The sequence below is a fragment of the Myxine glutinosa genome, chromosome 12 (genome assembly GCF_964187855.1).
Source record: "Myxine glutinosa chromosome 12, kmMyxGlut1.1, whole genome shotgun sequence".
In the NCBI taxonomy this organism is placed as follows: Eukaryota; Metazoa; Chordata; class Myxini; order Myxiniformes; family Myxinidae; genus Myxine; species Myxine glutinosa.
Window position 1 is genome coordinate 27,930,539 of NC_136272.1, and position 23,319 is coordinate 27,953,857.

At 45.0% G+C, this 23,319-nt stretch overlaps 1 protein-coding gene and 1 long non-coding RNA gene across 2 annotated transcripts in view; one reads left to right on the forward strand and one right to left on the reverse strand.

Moving 5' to 3' along the window:
* LOC137438050 (transforming growth factor beta-2 proprotein) overlaps window positions 1-12,108 on the reverse strand; it is a 39,463-nt gene extending 27,355 nt beyond the window's left edge. Inside the window, exon 1 of the mRNA XM_068132926.2 lies at window positions 11,061-12,108. Coding sequence (XP_067989027.1) covers window positions 11,061-11,400 — 340 coding nt within the window. The 5' untranslated portion in view covers window positions 11,401-12,108. The remainder of the gene's footprint in view (window positions 1-11,060) is intronic.
* LOC137438051 (uncharacterized) lies at window positions 11,872-21,068 on the forward strand. The gene is made up of 3 exons (XR_010986636.2): window positions 11,872-11,961; window positions 19,026-19,193; window positions 19,346-21,068. It is a non-coding gene; the product is annotated as an uncharacterized LOC137438051 (long non-coding RNA).
* The last annotated feature ends 2,251 nt before the right edge of the window (window positions 21,069-23,319 follow it).

A 23,319-nucleotide genomic window follows, 5' to 3' on the forward strand; every position in this document is an offset into this window, starting at 1 on the left:
AGATAAGAGTGTAATGTGTCTACACCACTGCCACCTGTGACTCCAGTCCACAGTATTCAGTGATCATTACAGACAAAGGTTTGTACAAAGCTTGAGAGGTTATGGCAAGGGACAGACTATTTTATATTGGGGAAGGGGGGGGGGGGGGGGGACTGAAAAATCTGACAAATATTAATTTTCATCTCAAAAGGAATAAGTATATTATTTGGTACGTGTATGCATAAACAAAATCCATATTTTTTAGACATTTCCAAAAGAAATGTACACAACTTTTCCCAGCTATAGCCTGGGGGGGGGGGGGGGCAGGGGGGAGGGCACTCCATGTGTTCAGGGTAGTAGGACTGTGCCACCCATAAGGGTGGCTTGTTGGCAATTTGAGTATATTCAAGGGTGTGGAAAATTCCATGTGTTGTATATTCAAATTTTGTCAGAGTTAACTGTCAGTTAACTGTCAGTGGCCATCTTCAGGAAACAAAAAGAATTTGGAAGTCAGAGTTTTGTACTAATTTGGGGGGGTTAGGTGGTTACTTTCCATATGACCATTCTAGAGGCTATTTGCATTTCGTTATGATTTTGTAAAGGCACTAATCATACGTGTATTAATTTCTTCTTTTTTTCTTCAAGGTACAAGATGAGTGCATCCTGCAGTGACCAGATCTGTCCCATTTGTCAAGGCAAATTGGAAGATGGAGGTGATGTAGGCAAGATTCGCCAAAAGAGTGCTGATGGGATCAATGAAGCTAGTGTTCGGAGAGGTGACACCATTGCTGTGACTGCTGGCTGTGAAGTGCATTTGAACTGTCACAAAATGTACACAAACAGTATAGAAATTGATCTTCATTTAAAGAGGAAACAGAGTGGTGAATCAATGCACCTGGAGATGCTGACGTAGATATAGCAAAGGCTGCAGTGGAGGCATCTCTTCTACACACCACTACACTGATTGGAGAAGATACTGATATCCTTGTCTTACTCCTTTACTATGCTCCTTTATCCCTGGTGTTGGGCTAGCGGCTAGGGTGCCGGCTTAGGATAACCTAGGATCCTGGGTTCGCAATCCCGGTCAATCGCTGAATTAACGCCAGGGGGGTTGACTCAGCCTGTCATCGGACCTTCCGAGGTCGGCTAATTGAGTACCAGTTCACTGGTAATTCCCTGTTTGTCGTTAAAGGCGGCACGAAGGGTTGGCGTCAGGAAGGGCATCCGGCCGTAAAACATTGCTTCAAAAAGGGGACCGAAAAACAACAACAACCACAGTTCCCGAAAAAGGCCAACCCCCGCTTGCGGGGAAAAATGGCCTCTAAAGGTGGTTTTTTTTTTTTACTCCTTTACTATGCGCAGGGAGACAGTAAGAGCCTTTATTTCAGATCAGACAAGTCCAAAGCTGATGGCAGTTTTAAAGTGTATGACATCAACCGTCTAAAAGAAATCCTCGGACATGACATGTGTTCTCAGTCGATATTCATCCATGCCATGACTAGTTGTGACACGACTTCTCGGATTTTTGGTGTTGGCAAAAAGACTGCTTTCCAGAAGCTTGTAAAAGGAGACCCTGTCCTTCGGTCTTGTGCCAACACATTCACCATCCCAAACCAGACCACAGAGGTGATCGATGACCTTGGATGCCGAGTAATGGCTATCCTCTTTGGTGGCAAGTGCAAAGATTCCCTTGCAACAATGCGATATAACACCTTCAGCAGGAAGGTTATCTCTGCTTCGTCTTTCGTAACACCCGAACGTCTGCCCCCAACTGAATCTGCTACCAAACTTCACTGTCGTAGAGCGTACTACCAGATCATGGTGTGGATGGGAAAAGAAGAGGGTATGGATGCCATGAAATGGGGGTGGAGCCTGCAGGATAATCAGTTTGTCCCACTTATGTCAAGAATGAACGCTGCTCCAGACAGTCTCTTGAAGGTCATTCATTGTAACTTGAAGACATTCCTAACTCCAACTTGAAGAATGTGACAATCCACATAACAAGTTTCTTCCAGAGGAGTCGGAGGATGACGATGAATAGCGACTAACTGTATAAGACAACAAATGCCTAATGGGCTGGTAAACCTGGCTTACTGGATTACCTGATTACTTTGTGCTTATTTAAGTAATTTTGATGATTTCCTGGGTGCCTTAAACCTAGGTATACACACTGAAAAATTCTCTCTAGGTTGACTACTATTCGACAGAGCCATTTTAGTGGATCAGGATGTCACCTTGGGATGCCATCTTGGACTTGTCAATAAATAATTAACTGATGGTAATTTTATTGATTCAATTGGATTCCTTGGGCCCTAAAACCTAGGGTTAGACACCAAAAACACCTTTCTAGGTTGAATAATAATTGAGATATGGCCATTTTAAGCTCCTGGTGGCCATCTTGGACGCCATCTTGAAAATGACCCCTTTCCGGAAGTCAGATGTTACTAGATTTTTAGTATGTTATTTAGCATGCCCAATGGTACCAGAATCCAATGAAAAACCTTTTGTATCAATTTTTTTGGGGTTAGGTGAGTTTTTTTCGTATATTGACCCTACTAAACCCTCAGTCATCTCTTACGATGCGCAGGGATACGGTACCTATTCTAAATTGGGGTACACACCGGGATCATTCATCCCAGCAAGCTGGTACTCAATGTGCCGACCCCGGAAGGATGACAGGCTGAGTCAACTCCCCTGGCGTTAATTCAGCGATCGATCGGGATTCGAACCCAGGATCCGAAGATCCCAAGCCAGCACCCTAACCGCTAAGCAACGTGGCCATAATGACGTTTGTAATCACACCATAGTGTTTGCAACCATGACGTCAGATAGCACAGGGTTAATGGCCAACGGCCGTGAAAATAACGAATTCTCTTTCATTGCCTAAAGCACAATTTATTTCAATGGTGTTACGAGTTTAATGACGCTATGACGTCAGCAAAAGGAATTTTTCTTTTCCTTCCAAGATGTTTTCAAATATTAAAGACACCACAAGCATTTAACGAAGACCTCATGTGGCTTCAGAACATTACAATGGGCCGGTGCATAAAAGATGGCAGAAAGTCCATTTTCTGACTACGAAGAGACGGAGCGCTCGCTTCTTGCTCGATATTCTTCCATAGAGATATTCTCACGCCCTCATACGGTGCCACAGGGACGCAGGCCATACCTAGTGCGAGGTAGGTCCAGTCTGTATTGTTCGGTGCTAAGAAACCTTCACCCGGAGATGTCGAAGATGCGACCGCACGAGGTCGAGGTGGTTTTGTCGCCAAAAAAAATGGGTCTGTTGGGGGCAAGAAGTTCCGAAAGCATGTGACCTCAGCTCTGGTCAAGACCCATAGGTCGTCCGTTCAAGGGATGTCAACGGTTAAACTTGCTCAACTTTTGCACGCATTGTTCAAACAAAATATTGTGATTTCTGGCACGACATGGCATGCATCTGTTTCCAGAATTAAACCCATTTCCATGAGGTCATGATGTTTGCTCCTTTGATCCAATGAGGCTGCTCGATGGTTGAGCCAATGAGAAAGAGTCAGTAAGTTAGGAGGAGGGTGATAGGTTCCTTCCTTGTTGGACTTAAAACCGGAAAATGATGATTTACCTGCTCCATGCTCTCTCGTGAGCGAACGCAGAACTCTCGACCTGTGATGAAGAAGCCAAATGTTTTCAAACAAAATGGCAAAGACATGGAAAGAAAAACCTTCAACAGCAAAGCGCAGCAGAAACTATCCGAAGCGTGGACACATAAATCAGCGTCGTGGAGAAAAAGTAAGCACCCCGACTCAATGATCGCGCCCACGGCCCATTAGTGAGGACACACATGCTCGCCATATATCTTCTCGCTGCTGCACTCACTGCAAACACCAACTTCCCTCACTGCCCTCACCCCCATCCCCGAAAAAAGAACAAACTAAATATTTCGACTGGCATGCGTTCACCTTCCCCTCCCAGGGTCTTCACAAAACTGACAACGAGGTGCATAGGTAAGCAAACCTCTCCCGTTGGTTGTTATCTCCAAATGCGGGTTTCAGAAGGTGGAACGGAGCCCTCCCAAGTACCAAAGTATTACCATATATACATATATATATCTACACACACACACACACACACACACACACACACACACACACACACACACACACACACACACACACACACACACACACACACACACACACGTGTGCACATATATATGTGCATGTTTGTATATATATTATTATGTACTGTATGTGTGTATATATGTATATATATATATATAAGTTCAAAACACTTCTTTTTTCTTTTCTTTTTTTCACCTGGTCACAAGTGTGCCGCACTGACCGAGTCCTCGGTCCTCAGCATCATCCCGTTTCGGCCCTTCAACCTCGATACGGTCAGCTAAGGTGGGCCAGCAGGGGCACATACACATCCACATGCAGCAACTACACTTGGATGCGTACATACCCCCACCCCCAGCCAGTGCGAACGCAGACTACAACAACAACAACACCTCCGCATCCAGAATCCACAGCACCAAACAAACACGGTGGAACACTCAAACACCCACCTTTATACCCTTCACCACTCACCAACAAAACACACCAGATCATTCATACACACACATACACACCCATACACACACACACAACACCAACCAACCAACCACCTACCCTTACAACATACACCACTCAACATACAAAAACACACACTCATGCAAAAATTAATTCATGCAAAAAACACACACCCTCACCCAACACTCACTCATATACACAAAATAAGAAATAATAATAGTAACAAACAAAACAAACAAAAAAAACACAACCAACCTACACCGTTCGACGTGCCTCCATAAACTTCCTCCATATCCAAAATGAGCCTTTCAAGGCAACCTGGGCCACCTTGTCACACATCCTCCTTCTTTCTGTCCCACACACTCCTAGCCTAGCAAGAAATGCAGAAAAGGAATTGCCAATATACCCTCTAAACCCCACCTCAAATGGCTGACACGAAACTCGCCACCCCTTCTCCCGGCACTCTGCCTCCAGCTCACTGTACTTTCCTCTCTTCCTCTCGTGCACCTCCTCCATGTTCTCTTCCCAAGGTACCGACAACTCCCCTAAGATGACCTGTCTTGTTGCACTTGACCAAATGACAATGTCAGGCCGCAACCTTGTCACAGATCTCCTCTGGGAATACCAATTGTGGCTTTAGGTCTGCCACCACCTGCCAATCACAAGCATCTGACAGCCCTCTTGCTTTCCACCTCCTCCTCTTTCCACCTCTTACCACTTGGCCCTCTTTGACAAACCACACCTCTCCCCCATCAGTCTCCTTCTCCACTCTTCTCTCTCGATCTCAGCACCTCTTGTTGCACCATCTGCACCACCACCACCAGATCATGTCGCCACCTGTATCTTCCTGCTGCCAATGCTACTGAGCATGCACTCAGTGCATGCTGCACCGTTCCCACAACTCCACACAAATAACATCTCTCGTCCTGCAGCAACCCCCACAATCTCAAGTTTACTGGTTACGGAAGCACATCATACGTTGCCCGCAACAGGAAATTCAACAATATTGGCTCCATCCTCCAAATCTCTTGCCACTTCAATATCCTCACCCGCACACCTTCCCACTTAGTCCAAGCACCTTGCTGTGCCTGACCGACTACTTTCACATATCTCCCCTCCTCTATCCTCTTCCTTTCTTCTCACCTCCCTCTCAACCATCTTCCTCCTCTCTTTCACACATGCCTTTCCCCATCGCTCATGCTCCATCCACACCAAGCCATGCTTCCCATGCTGTACCATCCCCATGACCTCCTCCTGTTGCAACCGCTCCTCAATCTCATCCACCTCTGCTCTTGCAATCCACTTCCGACTTCCCTTCTTCTCTGGGAGAGCATTCTTTACCACTGCATCTTTTGAATCCCGCAACATCATGAACCCCCGCACCCTCACCACCTTAAACTCCTCGGTTAATGATGTCAAGGGAAACTGGAGTTTTCCACCCTGACCATAAAAGGCAATGTTCGTCAAACAGCATGGCACTCCCAACCACCTCCTCACAAACCCACTCACCACAACCTCCATCCTCTCTACATGCCCAATTGCAATGTCATACATCATCAATGGCCACAATACTCGTGGCATCAACCCAAACTTCAAACACCATACCTTCAACTTACCTGGCAAACCACATCCATCAATCCTCTTCAAACCTCTCAAAAGCTTGTTTCTGACCTCCTCCACTCTTCCCACATCATTCAACTCCACTGTATACCATCTTCCCAAACTCTTCACAGGGGCCTCCACCAATGATGGAACCACCTCCCCTCCCAGCTCAAACCTGTGCATGTTATCCACCACTCCTCATCTCACGACCACACTCCTCGAATTTCTTGCTTTAAATCCCATTCTTGCCCACCGCATCCACCTTTCCAGTCGTCCCAGTACCTCTACTGCTGCATCAGCGGACTGTTGGACAACTGTCAGGTCATCCATGAAAGCAAACATTGCTGGCAACCTCTGACCAGGGGCTAACTCCACTTCTTTCCCATGTCCACTCACCGCACGTATCAACAACTCCATAACCAGCACAAACAAAATCGGGGAGATGGTACATCCCATCAGGATCCCCACTTCCAACTTCTGCCACTCTGTTACATTGGACTGTGTCGCAAACGGCATCCAAAACTGATCATAATATGCCATCAAAAAATCCATAAATCTCCGTGGCACCCAAAAGAAATCCATGGCATGCGGCACTGACCCATATGCATTCTCCAAATCCAGCCATACCACCGCCACATCCTTCCTTTGCCTCTTTGTATGTATATATATATATATATATATATATATATATATATATATATATATATACATATATATATACATATATATATACATATATATATATATATATACATATATATATATACATATATATATACATATATATATACATATATATACACATATATATACACATATATATACACATATATATACACATATATATATACATATATATATACATATATATATACATATATATATATATATATATATATATATATATATATATATATATATATATATATATATATATATATATATGTACACACCCATATGGGAGCCACTCCTCAGTGAAAGACACATGAAAGCCCGCTTGGAGTTTGCAAAAAAGCACCTAAAGGACTCTCAGACTGTGAGAAACAAGATTCTGTGGTCTGATGAAGCAAAGATTGAACTGTTTGGCTTCCGTCTGGCCACCCTGCCATAAAGCCCAGATCGGTGGAGTGTTGCAGTGATGGTTGTCCTTCTGGAAGTTTCTCCCATCTCCACACAGGCCACTGTGCTCTTGGGAACCTTCAATGCAGCAGAATTTTTTTTGTCGGCTTCCCCAGATCTGTGCCTCGACACAATCCTGTCTCTGAGCTCTGAGCTCTGCAGGCAGTTCCTTCGACCTCATGGCTTGGTTTTTGCTCTGATGTGCATTGTCAGCTGTAAGACCTTATATAGACAGATGTGTGCCTTTCCAAATCATGTCCAATCAATTGAATTTACCACAGGTGGACTCCAATCAAGGTGTAGAAACATCTCAAAGATGATCAAGAGAAATGGGAGGCACCTGAGCTAAATTTCAAGTGTCATAGCAAAGGGTCTGAATACTTATGTCAATGTGATATTTCAGTTTTTTCTTTTTAATAAATTTGCAAACCTTTCTAAAATCCTGTTTTCTCTTTGTCATTATGGGGTATTGAGTGTAGATTGATGAGGGGAAAAATGAATTTAAACGATTTCAGCATGAGGCTGCAACATAACAAAATGTGAAAAAAGTGAAGGGGTCTGAATACTTTCTGAATGCACTGTGTGTATACATATATATATGTATGTGTGTGTATATATTATTATGTACTGTATATGTGTGTGTGTGTGTGTGTGTGTGTGTGTGTGTGTGTGTGTGTGTGTGTGTGTGTGTGTGTGTGTATATATATATATATATATATATATATATATATATATATATATATATATATATATAATGTACTGTATGTGTGTGTGTGTGTGTGTGTGTGTGTGTGTATATTATGTACTATATGTATGTGTGTGTATATATATTATTATGTTCTGTATGTGTGTGTGTGGAAGAAGTTCAAGGAGTGGCAGAAGGCGAAGGGTACGGGAGCAGAAAAAGCAGAGCATGAAAGTTATAAGGCAGCCAAGAAGGCTGCAATAAAAGAGGTAGCAAAGGCGCAGGAGGCATGGAGGAAAATGTTTGGAGAACGCTTGGATTTGGAAGAGGGTCAGAGAGCGGTATTCAGGATTGAATGGCAGATAGCGAAAGAGAGGTGTGATGTGATGGGGGTGAGTTGCTTGAAGGATGAAGTGGGACAAATCGTTGTGGACCCAGATGGAATTAAAGGAAGATGGAAAAGATATATGGAAATACTGTTGAATACAGAGAATGAATGGGATGGCAACATAGAGAGTAACCCAGTTTTAGGACCGCAGAGAAGATAACCGAGAAGGAAGTTGAGGAAGCGATAAAAGCAATGAAGAGTAGAAATGTGGGAGGGCTGACGGGAGTTGTGGGAGATATGTTTAAGGCTGCGGGAAAGTGGGGTGTGAAGAGAATGACAGAGATCTACAATCTGGAGGTGAAAGAAGGCCGAATTCCAGTGGATTGGGAACTGAGTACCCTCATCCCTCTATACAAGGGGAAAGGTGACCCTCTGGACTGTGGCTCATATCGAGCGATAAAGTTATTGGAGCATGGAATGAAGGTATTGGAAAGGGTGTTGGAGACGAGCATAAGGAAGAAAGTGAAGATTGACGAAATGCAGTTTGGATTTATGCCAGGAAGTGGAACGACAGACGCACTTTTTATTGTGAGGCAGTTGCATGAGAAGTACATGGAGAAGAGTAAGAAGTTGTTTCTTGGGTTTGTTGATCTGGAGAAAGCATTCGATTGGGTTCCACGTGCAGTAGTGACATGGGCAGTGAGGAAGTTAGGAGTGGAGGAATGGTTGATCAGAGTAGTGATGGCAATGTCCAAAAGAGCGCGCACAGCTGTAAGGACGAAGGATTGGAACAGTGGTGAGTTTGAGGTGAAGGTGGGAGTGCATCAGGGGTCGGTACTAAGTCCACTACTATTTGTAGCTGTGATGGAGGTGCTGGCTCGGAACGTAAAGGAGGGTTTACCTTGGGAGTTGTTGTTTTCAGATGATCTGTTGTTGATTGCAGAAAGTATGGATGGACTGAAGGAGAAGATGAACAAGTGGAAGGAATGTATGGAGACAAAAGGTCTGAAGGTGAATATCGGAAAAACGAAGGTGATGGCAAGTGGTAAAGCATGTGGTGAGGTGGAAAGAACTGGGAAGTGGCCGTGTGCTATGTGCAGGAAGGGTGTCAGAGTGAATTCCATTCAATGTACAATGTGGGCTGAGTGGGTTCATCAAAAATGTAGTGGTCTGAGAGGGTCATTAACCAGTGTGGCAGCTACATTCAAGTGTAAGGTGTGCACAGAGGGAGCTGCAGATGGAGGAAATGTTGAGTTGGATCTTGGAGACGGCATGAAGCTGGAAGGTGTGAAAACATCTTGCTACCTCGGAGACATGCTGAATGGAGAAGGTGGATCAGACTCGGCAACGGTTGCTCGAGTGAGATGTGCATGGAAGAAGTTTCGGGAACTGAGTGTCGTTCTGACAAGGAGGGGAGTGTCATTGAAGCTGAAGGGAAAGGTGTATGCTGCATGTGTGAGAAGTGTTATGATTTATGGGAGCGAGACATGGGCAATGAACGTAGAGCAGCAACGAAGGCTGGAAAGGGTGGAAATGCGAATGGTACGGTGGATGTGCGGGTATCGTTGAGAGAGAGGAAGGCAAATGATGAATTGCGAAAGATGATGGGAATAGAGCCTGTGATTGATGCTGTGAAGAGGAACAGGTTGAGATGGTTTGGTCATGTGTTGAGGAAGGATGAAAGTGACTTGTTGAGAAGAGTGATGGAAATGAATGTTGAAGGAAGTAGAGGATGGGGAAGACCAAGAAAGACTTGGCGAAAGATGGTGGAAGAAGAAATGCGGGCAAGGGGGTTAACAAGGAGAGATGCAGAAAATAGGGCAAAATGAAGAATATTGTCATGGGGACCGCAAGGCTAACCCCGCTCTAGCAGGGAAAATGGCCTTAAAATGCCTGTTGTTGTTGTTGTTGTATGTGTGTGTGTGCATATATTATTATGAACTGTATGTGTGTGTATATATATTATTATGTACTGTATGTGTGTGTGTGTGTGTGTGTGTGTGTGTGTGCATATATTATTATGTACTGTATGTGTGTGTGTGTGTGTGTGTGTGTGTGTGTGTGTGTGTGTGTGTGTGTGTGTGTGTGTGTGTGTGTGCGTGTGTGTCTGTGTGTGCAAGTTGCTGTCTTTACGTTGCTATCTTCACACGTAGGTAGGTTTCAGATGGAGTTTTCGATGCTGAGCTGCATGACATTGGCTTCTCAGGCCTTGATATCAATGGTTAAAAGCATCAACGGAGTCATCTATATATTATGTACGAAAGGAGGGGGCGGGGCTAAAACTAAAAGGATATATAAATTAATATGAAGAAAAATAAGGGAATGGGGGGGGGGAGATTTGGGAGATAAAGAAGGGTCGGGGTGCGGTAGGGAGAGAATATAAAGAAGTTTGAAAGGGAAGGGAAGTACATGGAAAGGGGAGGGGAGTACATGGAAAGGGGAGGGGAGTACATGTAAAGGGGAGGGGAGTACATGGAAAGGGGAGGGGAGTACATGGAAAGGGGAGGGGAGTACATGGAAAGGGGAGGGGAGTACATGGAAAGGGTGGTGGGGGCAGTGATGGGCACGTAGACGAAAGTGTCGTATCTGATATATAGATTCCTTTATAACAACACAATTCATGAATGAACTGACGACACCGAATGCAAACCATTTTCATGACCTTCAAAAGTAATCTCGTGATGACGTCACTGTTACAATACGTATTAATAAATGTGTTTCTTTAGTAACGTCGCGAAGAGGATCAGCATGGTCGAAGCAATTTCAGGCGTGAAAGATCTAAAAGACGCGCACTCACTATCCGTGTTCATGGCGATCATGTGCACCTCCTTGGCGTAATATTCCTCTTCACTTCGCTCTCGTTCGCAGGTGGCGGCGCGTTCGTTCGCCTGCTCGGCGAGCATGTCCCGGGTGCTGTTGTACAAGGCGAGCACCTCGGCGGGCACAGCACCCCCGCGGGGTCCATCGTCCGCCGGAAGCTGCGACAGGCGAAGCTTGCTCAAGATCTGCCCCCGGATGGCCTCGATGCGGCGGCGTTTCATCAGGTCGGCGTCGAGCGACGAGCAGGTGGCCACGCTCAAGCACAGGTCGATGCTCGACTGCAGGAGCACGAGGGCGAGGAGGATAGCCGAGTTCATGGTCGATGCGTTTTGTCCCCAAATAGCGGCGTCCTTTCGTCTTATAGCGGATGTACCCTCGGGGTCACCGTCGTCCTCTCCGAACTCCACCCCTATATATCTCGGTGAGTTCCCAAAACCAAGCGCCAGTTGGTGCAAGGAACAACCATGGAGGTGCTCTCCGTGCTTACCTGTCCTCTCGTCTTATATATATATATATATATACACACACCTGATCTTCATCCGCGACACTGCAGGACACAGCGGCCGTCTCTATCGCAGACAGACATGGCGCGGTTTCTCGTCGTGGAGGTTCGACCGACGACCTCGGACACGTCTCTGAGCCGGTAACGCGGAATGGAAAATGTTTACTCTCATTTGGCGCCAAATTGTTTCCTCGCGTCTTTCGCTCAACAGGTACGGTGAACGGTGCCCGCGCGGCTCCTGAACCCGAGTGTGCACCTGGGACAGACGCGACTACTCCCTCGGTCGCACACCCAGGATCGAATCACATCCCGTCATGGCGGCGCACACCAGATTACGGCGCTCGGGGCCCGCGTGCATGGCGGTGCCGACCTGTAGGTGAGAACGCTGCCGGGACTCGGCGACGTGTGTCGGATGGTGATGCCGGGGAAAGCGGTTTTGTATGGAGCTCAAGGGCTGGCCAGGGCGGGAGGGACCGGAGAGGGAGGAGAGCGTCGGGGGACCTAAGCGTGCCGTCTCTTGAACTCCACCCTGGAGCTCGAACGTCAAAAAAACAGAAACCAGGGGAGGGGTCGCTGGTTGTCCGCCCTGCGGCAGGTTGAGGGCGCAACGCCCCCTAGTAGTACCACGGAGCGATTTGAAATGGGAACGCTGCACCGTGTTTCGAAGACCACACACACCATGATGACAAGAAAATAGACGCGATCGTCGGATACGCGGTCATGGATAGTCAGATACGCGGTCATGGATAGTTGGATCCGCATTCATGGAAAGTCAGATATGCGGTCATGGATAGTCAGATACGCGGTCATGGATAGTCAGATACCGGTCATGGATAGTCGGATCCGCATTCATGGATAGTCAGATATGCGGTCATGGATAGTCAGATCCGCATTCATGGATAGTCGGATCCGCGGTCATGGATAGTCGGTTCCGCATTCATGGATAGTCAGATACGCGGTCATGGATAGTCAGATACGCGGTCATGGATAGTCGGATACGCGGTCATGGATAGTCAGATACTTGGTCATGGATCGTCGGATACACGGTCATGGATAGACAGATACGCAGTCATGGATAGTCGGACCCGCATTCATGGATAGTCAGATACGCGGTCATGGATAGTCAGATACGCGGACATGGATAGTCAGATACGCGGTCATGGATAGTCGGATATGCGGTCATGGATAGTCGGATACGCAGTCATGGATAGTCGGATACGTGGTCATGGATAGTCGGATCCGCATTCATGGATAGTCAGATATGCAGTCATGGATAGTCAGATACGCGGTCATGGATAGTCAGATACGCGGTCATGGATAGTCTAATATGCGGTCATGGATCGTCGGATCCGCATTCATGGATAGTCAGATACGCGGTCATGGATAGTCGGATACGTGGTCATGGATAGTCAGATACACGGTCATGGATCGTCGGATCCGTATTCATGGATAGTCCGATCCGCGGTCATGGATCATTGGATCTGCATTCATGGATAGTCAGATACGCGGTCATGGATAGTCGGATACGCGGTCATGGATCGTCGGATCCGCATTCATGGATAATCGGATACACGGTCATGGATAGTCGGATACGCGGTCATGGATCGTCGGAACCGCATTCATGGATAATCAGATACGCGGTCATGGATAGCTGGATACGCGATCATGGATCGTCGGATCCGCATTTATGGAGAGTCAGATATGCAGTCATGGATAGTCGGATATGCGGTCATGGATCGTCGGATCCGCATTCATGGATAATCAGATACGCGGTCATGGATAGTCGGATACGCGGTCATGGATCGTCGGAACCGCATTCATGGATAATCAGATACGCGGTCATGGATCGTCAGATACGTGGTCATGGATAGTCAGATCCGCAGTCTCAGATCGTCGGATCCACGATGTCAGATCATCGGATTCACGGTGTCAGATCATCGGATCCGCGGTGTCAGGTCATCGGATCCATGGTGTCAGGTCATCGGATCCACCGTGTCAGATAATCGGATCCGCGGTGTCAGATAATCGGATCCGCGGTGTCAGATAATCGGGTGCGCGGTGTCAGATAATAGGATCCACGGTGTCAGATAATGGGATCCGCGGTGTCAGATCATCGGATCCGCGGTGTCAGATCATCGGATCCGCGGTGTCAGACCATCGGATCCGCGGTGTCAAATCATCGGATCCGCGGTGTCAGATCATCGGATCCGTGGTGTCAGATCATCGGATCTGCGGTGTCAGATCATCAGATCCAGGGTGTCAGTCTGTCAGATCATCGGATCCGCGGTGTCAGATCATCGGATCCGCGGTGTCAGATCATCGGATCCGTGGTGTCAGATAATCGGATTCGCGGTGTCAGATCGTCGGATCCGCAGTCTCAGTCAACGATCTCGACTCGAGTCAAAAAGTTTCAAAGCTTAGAATATCGCACATGGACCACATGGACACCTGTCGGGCTTTACCAGCGCACCACCAACTTCGGCACCATATTCTCACCACTTTCACTCGTCGGAATTCTGCGCAAACGAGTTCTCTCTTCCTCACCTGGATGTACCTTTAACTGGGAGTCCCGCATGTTAGCATTAGTTGCTGGATGTTAAAGACCCAACGGGGTCTTTCTCGAAGAGTAGGTGAGCTATCGCCGGCACCCTGATCAAATTACAAATTCTTGCCCCAACTAGTCGAACATCAGGCCGGGCCAACTGGTACGTGAAAGACTTGTGCCAAGCTTTCACCAGCCAACCATAGATGTGTGAATAAGTGTGCCGTTAAAGAAGAAGAACACGAAAGTGATGACGATGCTGATAACGCTTTTACAGATGTTTTTTGGGGACTTGTAACACATCATACATAATCATCTATGACGTTAGAATCACGACGCAATATTTACGCAATACATGAAGAGTTGAGATGCAAAAACAGATAAATCCATTTTTCAATTTTTGGTAAATCAACATTTAAAAAAAAAGTGCTTTCTTTGTATAACATATCAATATTTCAAAAATGGTGGTCCTAAATTGATATAAGTAAACTAACACAAGGCCAGAATTTCACAAATCTAAATTTCATAAAAACATTATATTTTGATACTTTTGAATTTGTTTTGCGTCAAAAGCAGATAAATCCACAACCTGATTTTTTGCAGAAGAAGCCAAATCCATCATAAACTTTCTTTGGTATTAAGGCTTCACGGAATGACATCGTACAGGTATTTATGAACAAAAGTTTTATTCCCACAGAGAGATAGCAGGAGAGCGGAAACTTTTGATGTTCTGAATACACTTCTGATGTTCTTGAGGCCCGAGCCTAGATCTACTGCAGTCTATATACCCCAGAAAGGATAATAGCATAAGCCTTCCTGCCACTCCTGTTCGGAGTGGGTACACACTAGTTTCCTGAGACCGGCAAGAACAAGCCAATTCGATTTTGGTTCAGGTCCGGATCCAGATCTGGCCTATGAGTGGGATACAAAACGTACATTGTTCAGCCTGGCGGAGGTATGCTCTCTACCGAGTGCCGTTCCAGTTGCAAATGTAATCTATGTACAAGCTCCTCTATTGGCCTTACTGAAGGAAAAAGAGAGTTATAGGAGGCTCAGAAGAAAAAACACAGAATTGCTTTGACAAACGAGAATGTAAGACAAATGTGCAAACCCAAACTATCATGTCGTTTACCTACCTTCTTCAAATATGCCTTGTATTAGTTGTGCTGCAACTATGGGAAACATACAAGTCCTACAATCCCATGAGTTTTATTTTTGGTGTCATGACGAGATGATTCGGCCATCATTTGAGAAACTGTTCCTTTGACAAGTCTGGTGGCACCCTTGATGTAGGTCGGCTTTTCTTGATATTTTATTGAGGCTGTTCTTGATCTTCATCGATGCTGACCTCCCTGGAATGATCCCCAGCATGCACAATGAGGAGGTGACTGCAGATCGCTCACTATAACTGCAAAGGTACTAACATGAGGAACTCGACGGTGGAGACTCAATTTTTGGCTGGTTCTGTGCTAATCAGGAAACCGTGGAAGGATGTTGAATCAAGTTGGCCAAAGTAATACAGACGTGGGTGCTTTTGGCCACCATGAGTCCACATGGCCTGCCAAGCTGGCTCTATTAAAGCATTCCACGGGCATCGGATAGACAGCCTGCCCGCTGGGGGCAAAGCTTGTCTTGGGACTGACACCCAGCTCCAAGATCCGATGCTGCTTTTGTCGACATTTTCAACAATTGTCCGAGTGTATCCCACTTGCCACGGCCCACAGGCGGCCGCCAAGGCCTGTCAGCACCCTTTGCTTCCACGTACAAAACCACCCCCTCCCATGAGCCTTCCGTACCCAGCACAAGGCACCTCATCCAGACACGAGCCTTCCTGTTTGCTCAAACCATGCCGTGCCCCGGCGAGATTTCGCGATTGGGGTTCGTAGAAGGCCAGCCAAGGTGCTCGCACCCTGCGACCACCGCAGGGAAATCGGGTAGACAGGATCTGCCTGCCATGAAGAAAAAGGTTTGATGTGGTCCGTGCCACAAACGATTCTGTCTATAGACAGCAGAAGTGTTGCCACAGTCCTCAAAATAAATCTGCCTTCCTTCTCACCTTACCAAGAGCCTGATTTACACAACGGAACTTTCCCCTCTGTAAGGTTCATGCCCGGAATCTTGTATCGAATGACCATCAAAAAGGTCACCCAAAGCAAGTGGTCATCGAACGCAGTTCCCTCCTTAATCCATGAATTATCAAACCAGTTTCGTAATTACATTTTGTTATTTACTTCCACAAATGAATTCCTGTTGATTTCCTCTATGATGGTTCATGTGCGGGTAATCACCTATTGCACCTCGAAGTGTGAAGAAGCCCCTCTCTTAGACATTATGGTTGGACATCAATCTGGCTGTTTGTTGTTGTGTGAATTTGGAAATTGTGTCGAATGCCCACGACAGCACGCCCATTCTTCGTGAAGGGCAACATAGGATCTTTAACATCCACCAACGATTGCTGGCAGGTGGGACACCCAGTTTAGCGGAAGTGGTTCGGGTTAGCGTTAGGGTTAGGGTACACACATCTATGAATCACTCTGCCTGTGAAACACCGGGATGACAGTTTATTGCTGGGTCAAGATTCGAACATAGGCCTCGGACCTAGGAGTGCATGCAGAATGTGGGAGCAGAAGGTAAAAGTGGTGCAGTAAAGTATTAGGACCGATTTTGTTTCATATATTTTGCTGCAAAATAAACAGCCACAGTATGAAAGTTACCGCAGCCTTCTCATCGCAATAACTCCAATCGGTGCGTATCAATGGAAGCATGCTGTGTGCGCAGAAGCTGTTTTGCTTTTTGCTCTCGGCCACGGTACTTTCAGAAACATCCGCCGCATTGTGTGTGCTCAGCTCCAGCGGTAAGATTGCCGCTTCCGCTCTGTCTCCGCACGTACGCAGTGCTCCCGGGGACTCTGTAGTTTGCCTAAAAAGGGGCTGAGCGGTGTTTAGAGACATTAAGGCCTTTGAAGTTCTTCTCGGTCCCTGCCCACCAGATTCTAGTCGGAAAGCAATTTGAAAAGGCAATACGGATTACCGAGGACATTCAAAGTCTCCATCAGAGGTGTGAGTTGGAGAACTGCCCTTAATCCCATTATGACCTAACGAAATTTGTATGTAAAACAGCATATCCATACTATAAAGACCCCATAGTTTTCATTTAGCATGGACTGTTACTACATGTGATCTGACAATGTAATCATTTATTTACTTTTAATTCGCCAAATGATCCCACTAGAAGTAGTCACCACATACGAAGCATAAAGGGCTGCCCAGTCACTCAGACCACTTGACCATTGAGAGGTTCAAAAAGATACTTGCGATACATCAAAGGGTTTGACTTTAAATGACTACGTCGACCCTGAAAACTACAGCAAGATAGGTGCAGCTGTTCCAATTACAATAACATATTTTACTGACGAATGAAGGATTTTGAGAGTTGGAAGAAAGCAAAAGACATTACGGTATTTTGATTGTTAAAGATACTGTCGCGAAAAGGGCCCTCGACTTACGGATCAAAAATGACTGTTAAAAGTAGTGGTGTATGTAGTCGAACTTGGGGTCATTCACCCTATTAATGCATCATGACATTATTAATACTAGCAACGGTACCCGCGCTAAGGGAGGGGCTTCAATTTGGAGGCCCAAATGAAAAGGCAAAATATCAGAAATTGAAGGCTTTTTTTATTTTAAAAGATTCATATAAACATCCGTTAAATCGTATCACACGCAAATCATCAAAATCTAAACAGAATTTCAATAAAAGCCACATCACTGTTCATATCGGTAAATATTATTCCATAGTGTTTGGAAAAACTGGAAAATTGGAAAAATTGGAAAATTGGGAAAACAATATAGCCTATTTTACTCCAGGGGGTCCCAGGATTACCCAACCAAAATTTCGTTGCGATCAGTTCAGCCGTTTTTGCGGGAACAGACGGACAGACAGACAGACAGACAGACGGACAGACATTGGGTGAATTATAGTAAGATATATCAAGTAGTTTTTTAGCGAACGCATGCCAGACTGCGATCCAATCGTGAATTCAGCCCACTAGTTGCATCATAACTAATGTGTGGCTGTTCTGCTGCGCTGTCCCTGTACGTTCGGGCCTGAATTTGCAATTTGATAATTGAAGGTGCCGGCAATATGCCAACTTCCTCACCTTTCCTTTTGTAGGCTCTCTCCTTCCTTTCTCTCCACTGCTCTATCCTCCCAACCATTGCATTACATAACATGTACATTGTACATGGCCACTAAGTGGTGTTTATTTAACCCAAAGGTCATTCCATGACTATTAAACCAATTAAAGAGATTGGCCATAAATATGGTGACCGGCGATACAATTTGAGTAGGTTCGCCCAGACTGTTTCAACTGTCCTTGAGTCAGAGATGAATAGAAAAATAGTTAGGAAAGAGGAATTTGTATCTTTGGCATAGCTAAGATAACTTCATTTCCTCCTCACCAAGTTCAACGATGCACGGACTGAAGAATCTCGTGAGACGCCGTGAAGATCGGTCGAACTGTCACGAAAAATGAAGAAACCCATAATAACAGTAACGGACGCGATATAACAAACATGGCTAAAGTGAGTTGGACTTGTGAGAGGAACGTCGTGCGTTTTAAAACTGTGCTTCATTGGTTCTTGCTTCGAAATTACACCATGTGATTAGAAATTACAAATTTCAATTAACATCCTGAAATCAAACCTGGGTGTGTCAAATTGCTGACAAGTCAAATTGCTCACAAACCGTGACCCGGTTATCTGTTTCCTCCGCAAGCTGTCGGATGATTATTAAATGACGGATATAGACATTTATAAAACATTTACAAGCGTCCTAACCAATGTATAAACAATAAGTATGAACATTTCGCATGTATCGAATGAATAATTTGCCCGTAGCTATTCAGGTTGAGTCGCAGCTTAATGGAGTACTGCTCTCCTCTATGGGTTGGCGCCCCAGCATCACATCTGCCTCCTGGATTCTGTGGAATCTAAAGCTCTCAACGTTATTGGATATCGAGTGACAAGGCCGAAGCACAAGGGTTGTTGCTCTCACATCCCAGACAGGTCAATGGCCTCTCTTTTATTTTTACCCTTTCTCCTCCAGTTTAGCTCCCTCTGCTCTCTCCGTCTTCTGGTCCTTCCCGCTTCCTCCACTCCCAACGTTCAGGCTGACTGCACACCTTCACACTTTTGTTTGTCTTTTCTCCCAACTGTAGAACCATCCTGAGAATGTTCAATCCCACGCTTCTCTCCAGGACTTCAAGCAGGTTGTGCAACACCATCTCAAGTCACCCCCTATCCTTACCCACGATATTTATTACCCCCATTAACCTTATCTAACCCAAACATCTTGCTTTCAGGTTGCTGTGTTTCCTCCTCCCCTCACTCTCTTCTTTTCCTATTTGTTAATTCCCTTGCTTACTATATCCAAACATTACCCCACTGCTCTAGGGTCAGTTCAAGGCTAACCCCCGCTCTTGCAGGGAAAATGGCCTTAAAATGCCTGTTGTTGTTGTTGTTGTTGTTGTTGTCTAGGGTCAGTTCATACCCTGTCACCTTTGCTGTTTCATCAGCTTCAGTATTGTAGAAAAACTACATCACAGCTGGACACATCACTTATTAAGCAACATGTGCTCTGGTTTTCTCAAAATGTGAAGGGAAGGTTGCAATAAGTGAGCTCGAGAATGGAAAGGCCACGAAATTCCAGCAGAATTAATTAAAAACATGGGAAAGCAGCCAACAAACGACCTTGTGGATCTGTGTAAAAAACATTTATTTGAAAGGAGAATGGCCAGACGATTTATTTAAACTAATCAAAATCCTCCAGAAAATAACCAAATGTTAGCAAAAATGAGTTTTGTACAATCAGAATCACTCCACATGCCTCAAAGATTATGCTCCGATTACTTATATGACAGTTAATAGAAAACACGGAATAATGTCTTGGCAAACATTTTTTGGGGGATTCGCAGAGGGTGTGGAACAAGAAGATTACATTTGCTTCGTATATCTTGAAATAGCCTTTGGTATAGAGTGAACTGCATCAATCTATAATGAAGGTACAAAATTATATTAGTGTGGATTATGGCTGAGATTGACAATCTGTAATGAAAGTATGAAAGAATATTGATGTGGATCGGAGGGACACGAGTAGATGCCTGATAAAGACTGCATAGGGGAGAGTGGGGTAAGATGAGCCATTTTTCAGTAAAGCCCTTCTGGACATCAAATATAAAGTGCTGTGCATCAGAGCCATAGTGATTATGATGGTGTAAATACTTGCTTCTCCCCTCATACACATGTTACCATTTCATTTTCATGTAATTAATTAGCAGAGGCCTTCAAAAAAAAGTTGTCTAATGGCTCATTTTGCCCCAATGATGGGGCAAGTTGATCATGGGTTCAGGGTAACTTGGGCCAGTGGGTAAGTTGAGCCACAAGAAAAAAACAGCATGAAACATTTTGTGTCCCATCAAATTCACCGGCTCAATACAGGACAGAACAGCAATAAAACAAGTTTGAGACAAAAAGTTTAAGTCCAGATCCACTGGAAAAGCTTATTATTGATAAAACACTGAGAAAACCCATTGAAACTGGGAATGCATGAAGTATTAATGAATACACTTTTTTTTTAACAATCACGCAAAATCTGTTGCTTATAGCTTTAACAATGCAAAACAAGACAAAGTAGTTTCCTGTAAATGTTCACGTTTTTCAGATCAGATTTTTCAGTTCAATAATTGAAACTTGATAAATGCTCCTTTCCCTTGTGTGAAATTTACGCACATGTAAGAAGCACCTCGTGTCTATTACAAAGTAACATGATGTAATTGATCTAATGAAATTTAACAGTTTGAACTGAAATAATTATACATGTATTGTGTTCTGATTATTAGTAAGACACATGAATTATCAGTAAACTTTGGCTGAATGTTCATACATATGTAATCGTCAAGATTTATCAGTCAGATATGCTGATGAACTGGTTTGTATTTCAAATAATTATGAAGAACAACCACGTGCTGTCTTCCTTTTATAGTCCCAAGGCATTTTTCCATTTACCTGTGATTAATTCATTTACCTGTAATTCAACATGCAAAAATATTTACATAAATCATTCTTAGGAATAGGATTTAGATCTATACACAAGTATCAGTTACAAGAACTACAGTTTTCAACTCCAACTTGCGTATAAAGCAGTAACTTTATCTTGCACAAATGTTCATGGGGTAAGATGAGCCATGGCTCAACTTGACCCGACCCAATTGATCATCTTACCCCACGGGCGCCACTTTGAATATAAACATGCTCATTTCACGTATTGATTCAATTTACAATTCATACTCTCAGGTAAATAATCTACACCATTCATGTTCACATTACTACATAAACAATTCATTAAGCTTCCATTAATTCTATTGTTATCACCCTCAAAATACCATAACTCAAAGTTTGGGAAATTCCGAAAAAAATACAAATTTCATTAGATCTTACTTACCCCTGCTTCATATTCCTCGGCATGTGTACTCAGGAAGAAAGACTGTTGCTATGAAAGTATAGATGGCGCTCTCACACCTTCAAATATTTCACTTTCTAAGAAACATGGGGTGGCTCAACTTACCCTTAGGCTCAACTTACCCCACTCTCCCCTATGGGACAAACTGAAATTTACCCTCTTACTTGCAGATTACTATATTGCCTTCCCTTCTCTTTTCTTGTTACCAGGAATTCATTCTGTTGCTTATTGTGTTCAAGTTTCCTTGCTTATAGGTCCATATACCCTCCATCACCTTGCTCTTCCATGAGACTCGATCTTGTACAGAAAAAAGGATCACAGATAACCGTTTGAGGTTTGCAGTCAGCCTGGATTTTGGAAGGATAGGTTATTGGAAGAACACATGCATCCTGGATTTGCAGGGGAGGCTTAGAGGGCCAACAGCAGATTGAGGAGGCTGGATGAGAGGTGGTAAGAAAACAGAGAGGCCATCGATTGTCTGTAATGTGAGAACAACAAGCCTTGTGATTCGGCCTCGTTGCGGGGAATTCCAATAATTGTGGGAACTTTAAGCCTGCCGCACACGAGCCTACTTTCGCTGACGCGACGCAACAAGACCGTCGGTGACAAATCTTGTACAATCTCGTTTTGTCGTAGGCTGCCACACACTACATGACTGTCAATGACACAATTGTGGGAAAACTTCATTGTGATGAAGAATAAATAAAGGTGGAGAATGAGAAGGATGAAAGCTCTGAGCAATACTGCTTTTGCAATTGAACCCATTGATTTTGGCCTAAACAACACAAATCAAGAAGATGACCAAATACCAGGATCTCAACAATGAAGTCATAAGATCCTGGAAGCTGAAAAATGCCAAAATTGAACCAGGGATATAAATTGGAGCAACGGTAATTATAACGGAGATCTTAAAAAAACATCCCTGGGAATACTACTGCAAACATACTACAGTTGGAAGCGGTCCAGGGCTCGGTGATGATCCTGAAAAGAGTCCTCTGAACAAAACTTTGAGAACAAAGATCTGGGAGGACTCCGTTCCAGCCAATGATACATGCAAGCGCACACACACACACAAACAAACACACACACACACACACACACACACACACACACACAATAAGATGGCGAGACCAGAAGATGGCGGTAGCGAGGGAGGTGGCATGCCTTGCCGGTCATGCTGCCTTTCGCCTGGGACGTAGAGGATCAGGATCTGTGTCGAATAAATCAGTTTCAAAGACAATAAAGACTGGCTTGAAAACGGTGGCTTTGATGGGACGAGATGGTGGTCGGTGTCGCACCGTTCAACGTGCATTTAGTCGGCCTGGGTCTGGAGTTTGGTGGGACGTGTGGGCCCTGTATGCTGTCGGGTGGGAAGGCTCGGGCTTTGATGGACCTTCTCCTGTAAAGTTCTGTCCGTTGAGGATGTGAGAGAGCGAGGTGAGATTGAGGATTCGTGCCGTGTGTGGTGGCTTCGGAGCGTGTGGCCTAGCCTCTGCCGGCTTGCTGAGTTTCTCTGACCTCTTCATGCTGGGAGCGAGGGCTCAGGATTTGGCGACTCCTTTTATACCATGTTATGCCTGCAGGGAACCAAGCTCCGTGAGCGGGCCCAAATGGAAGGGAGGGCCTGAGATTTGGCAAACCTGAGTGGAAGGGGGTGCCTGAGATTTGGAGAAC